At 42.2% G+C, this 13,414-nt stretch overlaps 1 protein-coding gene, 1 long non-coding RNA gene and 2 other non-coding genes across 5 annotated transcripts in view; 2 read left to right on the top strand and 2 right to left on the bottom strand.

Annotated features, from left to right (window-relative positions):
• LOC123021340 overlaps positions 1 to 4,148 on the top strand; it is a 6,171-nt gene extending 2,023 nt beyond the window's left edge. For both annotated transcript variants that reach the window (XR_006414303.1, XR_006414302.1), the window contains exons 3-5: positions 1,183 to 1,302; positions 2,222 to 2,336; positions 2,735 to 4,148. This is a non-coding gene — a long non-coding RNA (uncharacterized LOC123021340). The remainder of the gene's footprint in view (positions 1 to 1,182; positions 1,303 to 2,221; positions 2,337 to 2,734) is intronic.
• Positions 1,498 to 1,629, top strand: LOC123021420. Its single transcript, XR_006414311.1, has one exon. It is a non-coding gene; the product is annotated as a small nucleolar RNA SNORA3/SNORA45 family (small nucleolar RNA).
• Positions 4,149 to 5,647: 1,499 nt separating the features above from the next.
• Positions 5,648 to 12,412, bottom strand: RPL27A (ribosomal protein L27a). The gene is made up of 5 exons (XM_044425986.1): positions 12,343 to 12,412; positions 10,337 to 10,400; positions 8,709 to 8,784; positions 6,751 to 6,925; positions 5,648 to 5,828 (listed from the first exon to the last, which is right to left on the bottom strand). The coding sequence occupies exons 1-5, from the start codon at positions 12,343 to 12,345 to the stop codon at positions 5,700 to 5,702; spliced, it is 447 nt and encodes a 148-aa protein (XP_044281921.1). The 5' UTR covers positions 12,346 to 12,412; the 3' UTR covers positions 5,648 to 5,699.
• LOC123021421 lies at positions 7,545 to 7,675 on the bottom strand. Its single transcript, XR_006414312.1, has one exon. It is a non-coding gene; the product is annotated as a small nucleolar RNA SNORA3/SNORA45 family (small nucleolar RNA).
• Positions 12,413 to 13,414: the final 1,002 nt, after the last annotated feature.

The raw sequence follows: 13,414 nt of genomic DNA on the forward strand, positions 1-13,414 counted from the left end.
GAGATACAATAATATAAAATTAAAATTAACAGTATAAAATAAGTAAATAAAGAATATAGGAGGAGGAAAGAGAAGGAAGAAGAAGTTGCCCTGGCCAGATCATATATTTTAACAATTAAAATGATGTTTAAATAAAAAGTTCTTTACCTGGCGCCGAAAAACCAGTAACGACGGTGCCAGGCGGACCTCTTTGGGGAGTGAATTCCATAGGTTGGGTGCCAGCGCAGAGAAAGTCCTCCTCCGAGTACTTACTCTCCTAATTTCTTTCATGGAGTGTTCCCAGAGAAGGGACTCTCCCGCAGATCTCAAGGGGCGGTCGGGCATATACGGACGTAAGCGCTTGTTCAGGTAGCCAGGACCCAAGCCGTTTAGGGCTTTATAGGTCATAACCAACACCTTGAATTGGGCCCGGACTTCAATGGGAAGCCAGTGAAGCTGACGGAGGACTGGAGTCATGTGAGCATAACGCCCCGTCCCCGTCAGCAACCTGGCAGCTCTATTTTGCACCAATTGAAGTGTTCGGACCGTCTTCAGGGGAAGCCCCACGTAAAGCGCGTTACAGAAGTCTAAGCGGGAAGTCACCAGCGCGTGTGTCACCGTCGCCAGGCAGTCGTACTCCAGGTAGGGGCGCAGCTGATTAATCAGCCGAAGCTGAAGGAAGGCGCTCCTCGCCACCGCTGTCACCTGAGCTTCCAAAGAAAGCTCCAGGTCGAGGAGTACTCCCAAGCTGCGGACCTTGTCCCTAAGAGGGAGTGTTGCACCATTCAGGACCAGGTCAAATCCACCCTCCCCGAAGCCCGATCCGCCAACCAACAGGACCTCCGTCTTGTCTGGATTGAGTTTCAGTTTGTTGGCCCTCATCCATTCCATTACCTCGGCCAAGCACCGGTTCAGCACAGCCACTGCCTCACCTTTTTGCCTTCCAGCATGTAAAGTAATTGGCCATCTAAATGAAATCTCTGTCTCCTTTCATGCTATGACTTAGTTCCCTTGCAAACTTGGAACATCTTGTAATCAGATTAAACAAGTAACAATTTAATGTTTACATCAGTTTTTATTTTGAATAAATAGAATTCTGGATTTCGTGATTATTCATACACAGTTCATATTATGCTCTTTCAACATTTTGATAAATAGTAGTGTGCAAAATTATTTATAATCTTCATCATTTGTTTCCTTTAGGTGAACACAGGAAATGTTCTGAAGGCCAGGATAATTTTGGAAGGAAGCACTAATGTAGAATTAACTTTGACGACTAATACAAAATACCAAAAGCCATGGTGCTTCCCTTTAAATTGCCAGGTGAGCATCAGGATATATAAACATGGAGTCAAAATGCTGATTTAGACATCAGTTCATTTTATGTGGGGGTTTAAGTGTTTTTCTTTTTAGGGAAACAACCAGCAATGTATTTCATAATGTCTAACATAATTCTAGATGAAATTAATTTATTGAATTTTGATGGTTCTCAAATACAGAATTTATGTACCTACAGTAACCGAGACTAGAGTCACATCTAAATGTCATCAGTCATTGTGGTGTGCTATAGTACTCGGAAAGGAATAGCTGATCTTTATTCACTGACTCTGTTATTCAGTGGCAGAGCCAGTCACCAGGTTAGCGACAAAAACTTTCAGTAAACTTTCTGTAGATGGTAGGGTAAGCTGCAGGTATTCAGAGTGTTTCACTTTTACAAATTAGCCTCTTAAGACAACACACATACACACACCCCCGGACAAACGCTGCAGATTTTATGTCTACCTAGTGTAGGTGTCGGATGCAGGTGGCGCAGTGGTTTAAACAGCTGTGCTGCTGGGCTGGTTGATTGAAAGGTCGCCAGTTTGAATCTGCATAATGGGGTGAGTTCCCATTGCACCATCCCAGCTCCTGCCAACCTTGCATTTCGAAAGCATGCAAATGCAAGTAGATAAAAAGGTACCACTTCAGTGGGAAGGTAACAGTGTTCCTTGGTGTTTAGTCATGCCGGCCACATGACCACGGAAACTGCAGACAAACGCTGGCTCCCTCTGCTAGGAAATGGAGATGAGCACTGCCCCCTTGAGTCAGGAATGACTGGACTTAACGTCAGGGGGAAACCTTTACCTTTAATGTAGATGTGACGTAAGAAAATAATGTGTTACCTACGTAGAATTTAGGCAAAGATGCCTCTAAGTAAAAATAAGACATGTAACAAATCTGCACTGCTTTCTCTTCTTTCAAGCCATCCTGTTTGTTTTGGAAAAGTTGATATTGGATCTTCCTACTTGAAGGAAAAAAAAATGTGCATGAAGCACAATTATGAGGAGACCAGCTCTTCTCACTGAGTCATACCCCCAGTAAGTGCATGAGCAAGAAACATACCCCGTTGGGTCACCATTTTCTATATAGTATTAAATCATTTTAAATATTTTCTGAGATTTCACCATCTTCCAGATGCTTCCTTTAATTTACTTCATAGATTTTGTTGTAATAAATATATTTCAAAATGGAAATATCAATAGTCTGGATTTATATACTTAAATGGTTTTTATTTAATTACCATAGAATTAACTGTGTTATATTTAATGTTCTGGTGCACACAGTCAGATATCCATTGAAAGAAACTGTAATGTTTGGATATAAAAATAGAAATCTTGTTAGCAAAAAATATTTGTTCTTGGTTTTTCTTACCAATTAGGATTTAGAATCTGTACGAGTTGCCTTATTCATTCCAATATGTTTTTTCTCTCTCTAGGTGTGTGACATATGATAGAAGCAAATTTATATGCTGCTGCTTGATGAAAGTGAAACTTGAAGTGTCCTGTGGTTATCTTTGGATTCTGCTGCGTCCAGTCCTTTTGAGAAGTTTTTATAAAGTACTGCACCACACTATGGAGCTTATTGCTAACAATAGAAATAGAATTGTACTAAGACTTGTTCTCATTAATCTTGAATTTCACTAGCAGGGCTTATGACCCATCAACCATATTTTGCAGCCCACCAAATGTTCAGTAAATTTATTTTTCTTAATCTACCTCATGTTTAAAAATAGAGGGTTGTGCCTGCTTGATGCAAAATGCCACCACTGAACCATGTTTAGCTTGGTGGATGATAAGTCTGATATTATACCTGATGAAGTAGGTCTGAAGTATTTTGAGGGAACACTAACACCTTCATAAACTAGTTTGTCTCACTGTATAACAAAGTCATGACAAAGAGGGGTGCTGCAAGGTGTCGTCTAGTGCTCCCCACTCTTTATGCAGGGATATGGGCACCCAGTGCATGAAATAACTCGCAATCTGCATTGCCAGTGCCTCATCCTGCATTTCATCTAGATGCCTATTTTTGGCCATTTAAATGAAGCAGCATGTGGGGGGTGGCCAGGAGGACACCGGGGCACTACCTGGATATGATGAAAGAAACGGCATTCCTCTTTTCTCTGTGGTCCATTTGCAACCTTGAGGGGGCATCCCACGTAGTTCTTTGTGCACAGCTGCAAAAGGAGCAGAGTAGCTTGACTTCCAATATCCAAACATTGAGCTCACAGGAAGCTTGGAGCTGGGACTCTGAATAATTCTGTGGTACTCAGATGGTTTGGGAGGGCATAGGATTGTACTCTCAGCATTAATTGAACAAAATTGCTTGACGCGAGCAGAACTGAGTATCAGAGAAGTTGTAAAAGTATGTATATTTGCACCGTAATCTTCATATGGACAATAAAATGCATAAAAGCCTACATTGTTGGTCTTGTTTATTGGCATGGACACAATGTTGAAGGATGAATAAATTTGGGGAAGAGTTTTGTAAAACTAGTCAACCCTATGCAGTATCTTTGCAGGCTCTGCTGTGGTGTTGCAGTGTGCTCTTATTTGTAGTTTTCTGTGTTGACATGTACATGTGACTGACAATATTAACAAAACTGCCCTTACAACAAAACAGACAGACAACCTTTTTATGCAAACGTCATTTTAATTGCTAATATTATTTCCTTATTCTTTGGCCAGGGTGACTTATTTTATATTGTTAATTCATTTTATATTTTTAATGTATTATATTTTAATGTTTTGTGAGCCACCCCGAGGCTTTGGCGAATGGGGTGGCATAGAAATTTTCTAAATAAATATGTAAAATAAGATGCCTAAGAATCACATAAAGCAAACAATCACTAATGCCAGTTGTTTGGTCTTATTTCCTGTGCTTTCAGAAGGGCAGAGTGGACAAATGGAAAGTCTGATTCCTTATCCTCCATAAGCCTGTCCCTGAAAAGCGTGAGCTTTGTTCTTTGTAGTTAGCCTTTGTATGGTTTTGGGGTATGGAATTTGTAAACCATCTTTCAGTAGTGCCCTTTGGCTCTGCATTTGTGCTCAGGGCACAACTGAAATAACAGTTCTCGTTAATGAATTTTATAGTACTAAATTCTTAGTACTATGTCCTTCATAAAGCTGCTTAATTCAGTTGCCTGGGCATTAGTCTTTAAAATGGCCTTTCTGCTGAGTGATCGTTAATCTAAGATACAGAATATGACCTTGTTTGCTTTTTGTGGCATGGCAAACAGCAGGCATTATGTGGAATAGCAGGTCCTTCTGCTCTGGCTTGCGGCAACTCCCTCACTTCTAGATCCTGCTGTGGGCCTCAGACAGAGCAGGGCTTCCATGAGAGGGAGACTGGGCATGCACTATAACCTTGAAACCCAGCAGCAAAGAGTTTCAGCAGCATGCTTTACTTTCAAGGATAGGCTAGACATGCACATGGTGGGCATGTCCTGAGCAGAGCCGGCTGGAGCCAGGGCAGGGGTCAAACTAGATGGCCTGGGAGGCCCTTTCTGTTTCTATGTTCCAAATTCACCTTATGATGACTACTGACTTCATAACCAACTAGCAAAGGCCTGTTGCTAGGAATCTAAAGAAATGGTGTTCTGCCTGCAGTCAGCTATAGATGATCAAGTGGCTTTTACCAGCTCTGGTTAATGCAATAAAACATATCCCTTCTTGGTATGCTGACTGCTTATGATTTGTAAAGTCTAAAGCATGGGTCCTCAAACTAAGGCCCACGGACCAAATCTGGCCCACCATGCCCATTGAACTGGCCCAAGCAACCGGCTCGCTGGGTGCATGTGCAGGCAAGCCCACATGGCATGGTTGTGAGGAGGTCGTTCTGGACTTGGAGACAATCTCCTCATGAGCAAGCCAGCACCTTGCATGTGTGCGCCCTGCAGCAGCTTGCTCACAGGGAGGTTGCTTTGGACTTGCTCAGAGAAAACGATCTCACAAGCAAGCCGGTGCCCCGTCCCTGCCTTGCCTCGTGTACCCGCATCTGCCCCCCACCTTGGTGACCCATGCGCCCCCCCCCCCCGCTGGCACCTGTCAACTGGCCCCCTGTTGAAAATTTTGAGGACCCTGGTCTAAAGTCTAGATTTGTAATGCAATCAAGGCTCCCCAACATGGCATCCACAGTTCCTTGCTACCTGCCCCTTAAAAAAAAATAGAAACCTGCTGCAGTTCAACGAGCACAGAAAGTAAGCAAGGTAAAAGTATGTGAGGCCAGAAGCAGAGAGCAGTGAACAAGGATAACACTCATGAAATTCTGACTCCTAATCTTTACTTTTTTTAAATCAGTTTGAAATTTAAGAATTCTTGACAAGCTAAAGTTAAATCACATATACTACAGATGTTTTCAACTCTTTATTCATGCCTCCAGGCTAGAATACATACAAAAATATTTTATGCCACTAGCACACAGGCACCGCCAACTTCTTTGATTTTTTCTTCTGCTTTCCTGCTGAAGAATTTTGCTTTCACAATTACAGGCTGTTTGGGCAGCTTCCCCTTGCCCAGGACCTTGTAATAACCCTGGAAAGATAATGAGATGTTAGCAGCCTCTTAAGGTCAGAAGTACATTTCCTGAAGACACTTCTGAAGATTTGAAAGTGTAAATCAAGCATGAGAAATACGAGGTCCTTCAACTGTTTACACCACAACTCCCATCATCTCTAACCATTGGCTAAGTATATGCCCAATTCTTGTGTGACAGTCACAATTGTTTACAATATATTGCAATTTATATTACACATCACATCCTCTTCTGATTCCAGGATTCCTGCAAGTGCCAACAGCCTGTGAGCAGAATTTCACTCACAAGATACTCTTGTATGTAGAATGAAAGGTGTTTCTTGCTAGAACAAGGATGGGCTCTTCCTCAGTAGTGCAGCATATGTTTTGCGTGGAAAAGGTCCTGAGCTCAATTCCCAGAATCCCCAGGTTACAAGTGCACAACAGTGTTTCAAAAAAAAAAAAAAAAAAAAAAACCACCACCCACCCCCTAGCTAGAAAAATCCATCAAATATTTTACAGATGCCCATGTTTTCAGATTTATGTGCTGCATGTGAAGTATAAAGCATTCCATAAATTATTCTTATCCAGGTGCAGTTATGCAAATTCTTAGTAGCATAAAGAACTCATTTTTTAATGAAGACCCTGCTTTTATTTATAACTCAGAATAAGTAGTATGTGTGTAGATTGCTGCTTTCCCACTTAGTTTGTCTGAATTTGCACTAAATTTACAGTTTGGTCTGGAACTAATAGGTGTACCAAAACACCATTAATTGAATTAAATTGGACATAATGATTTCAACAGTCAAGATCTTACTTAATCTCTCAAAGTATTATTAGCCTTACAAACTACTGGGCATATGAATTTTAAAATTGAATTAGCTTCAAGTTCTGTATGACTGAAGCAGAAATAGTTCAGGAAACAAGGCTTAATGACACTTACCGAGCGTACAACATCAATAACTGGAGCTAAACCAGCCTGATTTTTGGCATAGTTGAGTCTTGTCTGCTCACTAACAAGTGTCCAAAGTTTATCCAAATTCACCGTAGGACAGAAGTGCTGGTTTTTTTTCAAGTGGTAATGTCTCATACCAACTTTCCCAAAATAACCAGGATGGCTAGTAAGAAAAAAAAATCACACACAAAGTAAAGCCACTGTCAATGCATATTTCAAATATTACCTAGCCAGAGCACATGGGACATGGCAATGCTAGAGCTGAAAAAAACTTCTTACTGTAATCTTAGTTTCATTTATGTTAGGCCTTCCACATCTAGAACCTTATGCAGCTGCTACACAGCTCATTTCCTACATCCCACTGCCATTTTGGTCCCTTGCTCCTACCCACCATCTCTCCTTGCTACGCTTTCATTGCCCTATTTGAGAGAGCAAGACCCACAGCAGAAGAAAATGGTTTTAGTTAAAAGCTGACCATTTAATGTTCAAACAAAGAAAACTGAATCATCAGAAAGAGTACCCATTAAACGCACATTCGTAATAGTTCAGGCAATTGTTTTAGGATTGTGCAATAGTTGTTTTTGAAAGCCCACTGTATCTGCATTCCTTTCCTTGAACAATTCCAGCAGTTCATTATTTTATTATTCATTTAACTTATATCCCACATTAATTGGTCCAAAGGACTCTTTAAGGACACAGTTTAGGAAACCCTGAGCACTGCCTCTTGCTACCAAAACATGCAAAAGATTCTGGGGCTCACACCTACTTGTTCAAGAATAGCCTTCTGTTGCTAACCTGGTGGCTGACTGTACTATGGGGAGGACAGCCAGTGAATAAAGGTCAGCTGTTACTCTTCGAGGACTATAGCACACCACGATAACTGGTAACATCTAGATGTGACTCTAGTCTCGGTTATCTGTAGATGTATAGTTTCTCATGTCCAAGTCCAAAATAAAGATGCAATCTCAATCGCTAAAAAATAAGTCTCACCAACCTTAATTCCATGGGAGCTTGGGCTGTTTACACAGCACGGCACCCACCAGGCGTTGTTTAACCTACAGCAAGGCTGCTGTGTGCAAGTGGCCACCATTTTGAGTATTAATTCTTGCATAATGTGCAGCACAGTAGTTAAAAGTGTCAGACCGAAATCTACCTTCTAGTCGCCACTTGGCCATGAAGCCCACTGGGTGACCCTAGGCTAGTTATTCTCTGCCTCACAGTAAAAATAACAATTATGTAAACTGCCTCAAAGAGGAAAAAAAAGACAGGCTTTCAATGTAATAAATTCATACTCTCCAGATTTCATATACTGCCACACAGCTCACGCTGCAAGGATTCAACACACGACACAGTGCCTAAGAGCGCTGCCACTCATTGTTGGTTGTCAAAACAAAGTCACGGTGAGCTGAACCTCAGCATGGCTCAAAACCAGTTATTACACTCTAACACTTTCTGGAGCAGCATTTGGACACGTCTGCAGAGTATGGCTGCGTCTGCACATCCGATTGTGAGCAAGCAAGCATGTCAGTATGGACTGCGTAATCACTTCCTTGATTTCTCTTACTAACAGGATTCTTGCTTCTTCTAGACTGACACCTAAACCGGGATCTACAGCTTGTTGCTCTTCTAACCAGTCATAAGTCAAGAACAAAGGCTGGCAGAAGAACCAAGTGGGAATGACTGACCAGCCTGTACTAGTATGCATGCTCATTTAAAATTGTTATGTCCACACTCAGGCAGAGTGTTACAAAATGGCATAGAAATTTTATTATAATAATAATAATAATAATAATAATAATAATAATAATAATAAAAATAAAATAAACTTCTACAAGATGTGAAAGTTAATCTTGGTATCTAATATGAATCTGCTCTTCCTAGAATACAGTACTATAATGTGTATCAGACCTTCGACAAGATTGTATACAAAAGGGAAAATAGCTTACTATTTGTCAAAATTAATTCTGTGGTGGTGCATACCGCCAGCATTACCACGGCCTCCAGGATGCTTCCTGTGTTTACCTATGACAGATGTTAATAAAGGATTAAAAACTGCAATCAGTGTATAAACATTTGAGCATTTACTTATTTCCACACTTCCCAGCTAGTCACAGTCCCACAGCAGCCATGGTTAAAGTCAGTGATCCGGTTCCTGCACAAAAAGAAGCCACAGTGAGTTTCTCCACAGGATTTCTTGTTGTACAGGATGCCACCATTTTGAATACCTGATGAACAGCAACAGGGTGTGCTGTAGTTTCTTATGTGCAGACCTGGTGAGGGTGAATTGTCAGGGCGATGACCAAGACACTCCAACCCCAAAGCAGCCCATTGTTCTGGGTGGCTTGCTAACCAGCAAATAACTTCTCCTTCACTGGGTTTGCATGTAACAATCAGCTACAGTGCAGCACCCACACCTTGAAAAGCTCATGACCCTTAATGGCTTCTTGTTACATGTTATCCAGATCAATGAACAGCAGAACTGTAATTTTAAATATAGTTTGCATATTTTATTATCAAGTTCACATATCTTATTATGAATCAGAACAAACAAATGAAACCTCCAGCACTTTCAAAAAACAATGTATTTTGAAAAAAAAAAATTGCTGTCCTCCTAACCTCCCATTTTCCCAACTAAAATAGAAATAATTTTATCAGCTACATAGAAAACACACAAATCCAACATGCTTTTCTGCATCTGGAACAGCTTTGCTCAACCCGGTGTTCTTTAGATGATGTGGGCTACAGTTCCCACCATCCCAAGCAGAACTGGCAGTGGCCAAGCCAGCTGAGACACTGGGAGTTATAGTTACCCATTTCATGGCTGCCAGGTTGGGAAAGCTGATCTAGTAAGTACTGCTACCTTCATGGGAGAAGTGTAAAGGGCTGTTGCTTGTGAATTATTGTTTGCCACCTCTGGTTCGCTCAGTTTTAGTCTGGAGGTTTTAGAAGGTTTTATTCAACATCTGCTGCCTTTTTGCTTATACAAAACTAAAGCTGCAATCCGATACACATTCAGGAACACAGGAGACAGCCCTATACCAAGACCGACCATTGATACAAACTGCCAACACAGACTGGCAGTGGTTTTCCAGGGTTTCAGAAAGGAATTTTTCCAGCCCTACCTGGAGATGCCAAAGAGTGAACCTAGGACCTTTTCCATGCAAAGCAAGTCGTCTACCATGGAACTATGGCCCATTTGCCAGTGAATAAATCCAACAGAATACACAATGTTTTACTTCTGATAAGAAATGTATATGATTGCAGTGCAGCCGCCTAGGAAGGCCTCAGCAGTTATAGGCAGACTATAAATACATGTATAAATACATAAATTATAATTTTAAGGCTATGATCTTTTGTACAGGTCCCTAGAAGCAGGCTTCATTTGATAAATATTTATGCATAAAACTTCCAATAAATGTCAAAAATATACCACAGAGTATAATTTTAAAATGCTGGTTAACCCGTAATTCATACTTTTCCATTTTCCACAAATGGTCCATTCCCCGACCCCCCAATTGAGGTTTTCCCTCATGGCTTCAACACTGTCAGACTTTTACACCTCTCTAGTACTTACCAATACGGCCATGGCCATGGCTGACATGACCCCTCAGTTTCCTGGTCTTCCTCAGTCTGGAAGGCTTTAAAATAAAACGTTTGGAATAAGAGTCCTAAAAAGTTACAAATTTAAGTACACTGCCTACCTTTCCCTTACCCTCCCCCTCAAGTGAGGCTCTCCACAACCTCATCATAGCTTTATGAAAGCATGTGGAGTTAATTAATGCAGATATAAACCGGTGCAGCAATTTCTGATACACTAATTAATACCTCCAGTTGCTAGGATGCTTTGAATGGGCCACTTTGCAAAATCAAATAAGTCACCACAGCTTTTTAAAGACATGTACACTGCTTTGTATGGATTCAGCTATTTTGAATATACATGATGCAGTTGTGGCTTGTTATATCATCCAATCTTGCATGGCAGAGATTGCACAACAATTAAAAATCATAGCACAATCTATAACTGTTTTGGGACCACAGCTAGAATAGTCAAACAATATGGGTCACTATGATGATGCTAATTGGGTCAATGAATGATAAACAGCAATCTAACTAGGCAAAAATCTTATACTCTGAAGCATATATTAAGGATCATTTCATAAGAGTTAGTGATATATTTAAAACATCTTCACTGGAAATTTCAGACACCCTGGTGGATCACAGAGATTGTAGCAACAAAAAGAATGCCACAGCAAGAATGAAATCAGCCCACCTGTACTTTAATATAGTTTTATCCCAAGGGCACAGGATAGCTAAGGAAGATGGCCATATTAGGCCGGGTTGGGTAATATCTGGGCCCTTCAGATGTTGCTAGATAGCAATCAGCTATGCTTGTCATGCACAGGCTTTGCATCCCACCATCTGGAGGATCATACATTCCCCACAGCTGTAATGAAACCAATACTGTATTAAGAGGAAAAGCCTGCTTTGTGAACTTCTGATGTATTTAAAACATTTTTACCCTATCTTAGCCCAAAATTGGTCTCAAAATGGCACATAAATCAATAACATTAACTAATAAAATTCCAGTTAAAAACCCATCAACCCTTACGGTTCAGCCAGCAAAAAGAATACAGTGTTGGCACCAGGAACTCCTCTCTGGGGAGGAGATTCCAGAGCTGGGGCACTACCAAAGAAAAGGCCCTTCCTTGGGTAGGCTCTCTAACTTCCTTCAAGGAGGGCTCCTGAAGGAGGACATCAGTGGATGATCTTGCAATTCAGGCAGATGTATATGGAAGGCGAGATTCCTTCAAATAACCAGGCCCTAAACCATTTAAGGGTTTATCTGTCAAAGTTAACACCTTATATTGGACCCAGACTTCAATTGCTAACAAAATGGAGGTGATATAAGTCTGGTGTTATGATCATGTCTGCCGGTCCTAGTGAGCAGTCTTGCAGTTCTGCTCTGTACTAACCGAAATATCCAGACCATCTTCAAGGGAAGCCCCATGTGGAGTGTGTGAAAGCAACTTAGCCTTAAAGCAACTTGTTCCATACAAAAACCTTCCGTAAGAAAGATGTGGGAGAAGTAAGCCGGCGCACAGTGGGTACGCTAATACGACAGGGATCTTCATGCAGGAAGGAAAAACCTGGAGAACCTACGAACTAGGTTACTTACAGACTGTCCCCCTCTGGGAAGAAACGTGTTAAACTGGCAACTGCATCCTGCGTTACTCTAACTCAAGCCCCGTTCATTTCAATGGGTCTACTCTAAGGAGGCCTAACACTGGACACAAACTCAAGACGAGATGAACGGAGCACGAGGGAATTGCCGAAAGCGAGGGCTCGGCGACGGAGGCAACGCCCTGGCAGCCCCACGCCAGGCTCTCCCACGAGGATTTGGGGCTCTCCCGGCCGGCCTCGCTCCGCCCAGAGACCTCGGTGGGAGAGAGTCGCCTCCACCAGGGCACAGGGAAGCACCGGCTCCTCCTCCTCCACGCACGACAGAAGAACAGCGAAAGGCCGCAGACGGGCGCCAAAACCCCTCCACCCGCGGTCCCACCACGCGGCACCGCGACCTACCATCTTGCTGGGCCACGGCGCGAGAGAGAAAGGAAGGGGAACAGCTCCTATCGCGAGACTTCACCCCAAGCCCGAGACGAACGATTTCTCTCGCGAGCTCTCGATTCCGAATAGGAAGAGGCGGGAGTGAAGAGATCCTTGCGTCTCCTTATATGTCACTTCCTGTTCCTACGCTGGGGACGTACAGGCTGGAGGAGGCGTGGCGTTTAGCTTTGTAGAAGTTGAATGGAGCGGCAGAGCAGATTTGGTGGAAGTATTGAAGTGTTTTGGTAGCATTGTCCACATTTTTCTGAATATTCAGCCTCCGCTCAGGGATTACCTTCTGGGTCGAAACCCAGGTAGTCAGTTAACTGTACTAATAGGATTGCTGCAATTGTTCTACACGGGGGAACACCGGCTTGCCTAGAATAAGGCAGTACGATTGTTAACCGCTCAGAGAGATTCGGCCATTGGGCGGTATTGAAAGTAAATGATTTAGGACTGTCGTTGGCTTTGAATGTGCAAGCCCCTATTTTTCTAAATTAAGTCCAAAGTAGGAGCCTGCTGTTGCTCATCATTTCCTGAAATAAAACTCGAAAGGAGGCATCTGCACATGGTCGGAGAAGAAAGGAAGGCTACCACCCAACTTCCAGTATGCCCCAGCACATGCCTTTTAACTCAGAAGGAATGAACGTGGGTCAGGCACTGCCTCTCTGAGCCTTTGCAGATATAAAAAGAATCTGCCAAATTTCAAGAAAACCCAGCAGGTTGGTCTTCCTATATAAGCTTCAAGCCACCCAGGGAGCCCTGTGGCTAATGGGGAAGGCTAGAAATCAAATAATAAATAAATGATAATGGTTCCAAAGAATAGACTATTTAAGTTGAAAGATGTCAGTGTTTTTCCTGCTCACATGCCAATCGCCTCACCTCAAGGACCCTAACAGTGCAATCCGAAGTTGTTAGCACTGTCCTCTCCTGCCTTGGCAACCCTATGAATGAAAGCCATCCAGTATGTCCTGCCTAGACAGCTCCCTTCAAGTTCCAAGGCTGTGGCTTCTTTTACGGATTCAATCCATCTCATATTTTGTCTTCC

This window comes from Varanus komodoensis, unplaced genomic scaffold (assembly GCF_004798865.1).
Source record: "Varanus komodoensis strain SLA01 unplaced genomic scaffold, ASM479886v1 scaffold16, whole genome shotgun sequence".
Taxonomy (NCBI): domain Eukaryota; kingdom Metazoa; phylum Chordata; class Lepidosauria; order Squamata; family Varanidae; genus Varanus; species Varanus komodoensis.

What these genes read in the sequence shown, in the direction of transcription:
- RPL27A (XM_044425986.1), bottom strand. An exon ending in CCATGGCCATGGCCGTATTG is followed by an intron (nt 8,785 to 10,336) that starts GTAAGTACTAGA and finishes CATCTGTCATAG; the next exon opens with GTAAACACAGGAAGCATCCT. An exon ending in TTATTGATGTTGTACGCTCG is followed by an intron (nt 5,829 to 6,750) that starts GTAAGTGTCATT and finishes TTATCTTTCCAG; the next exon opens with GGTTATTACAAGGTCCTGGG.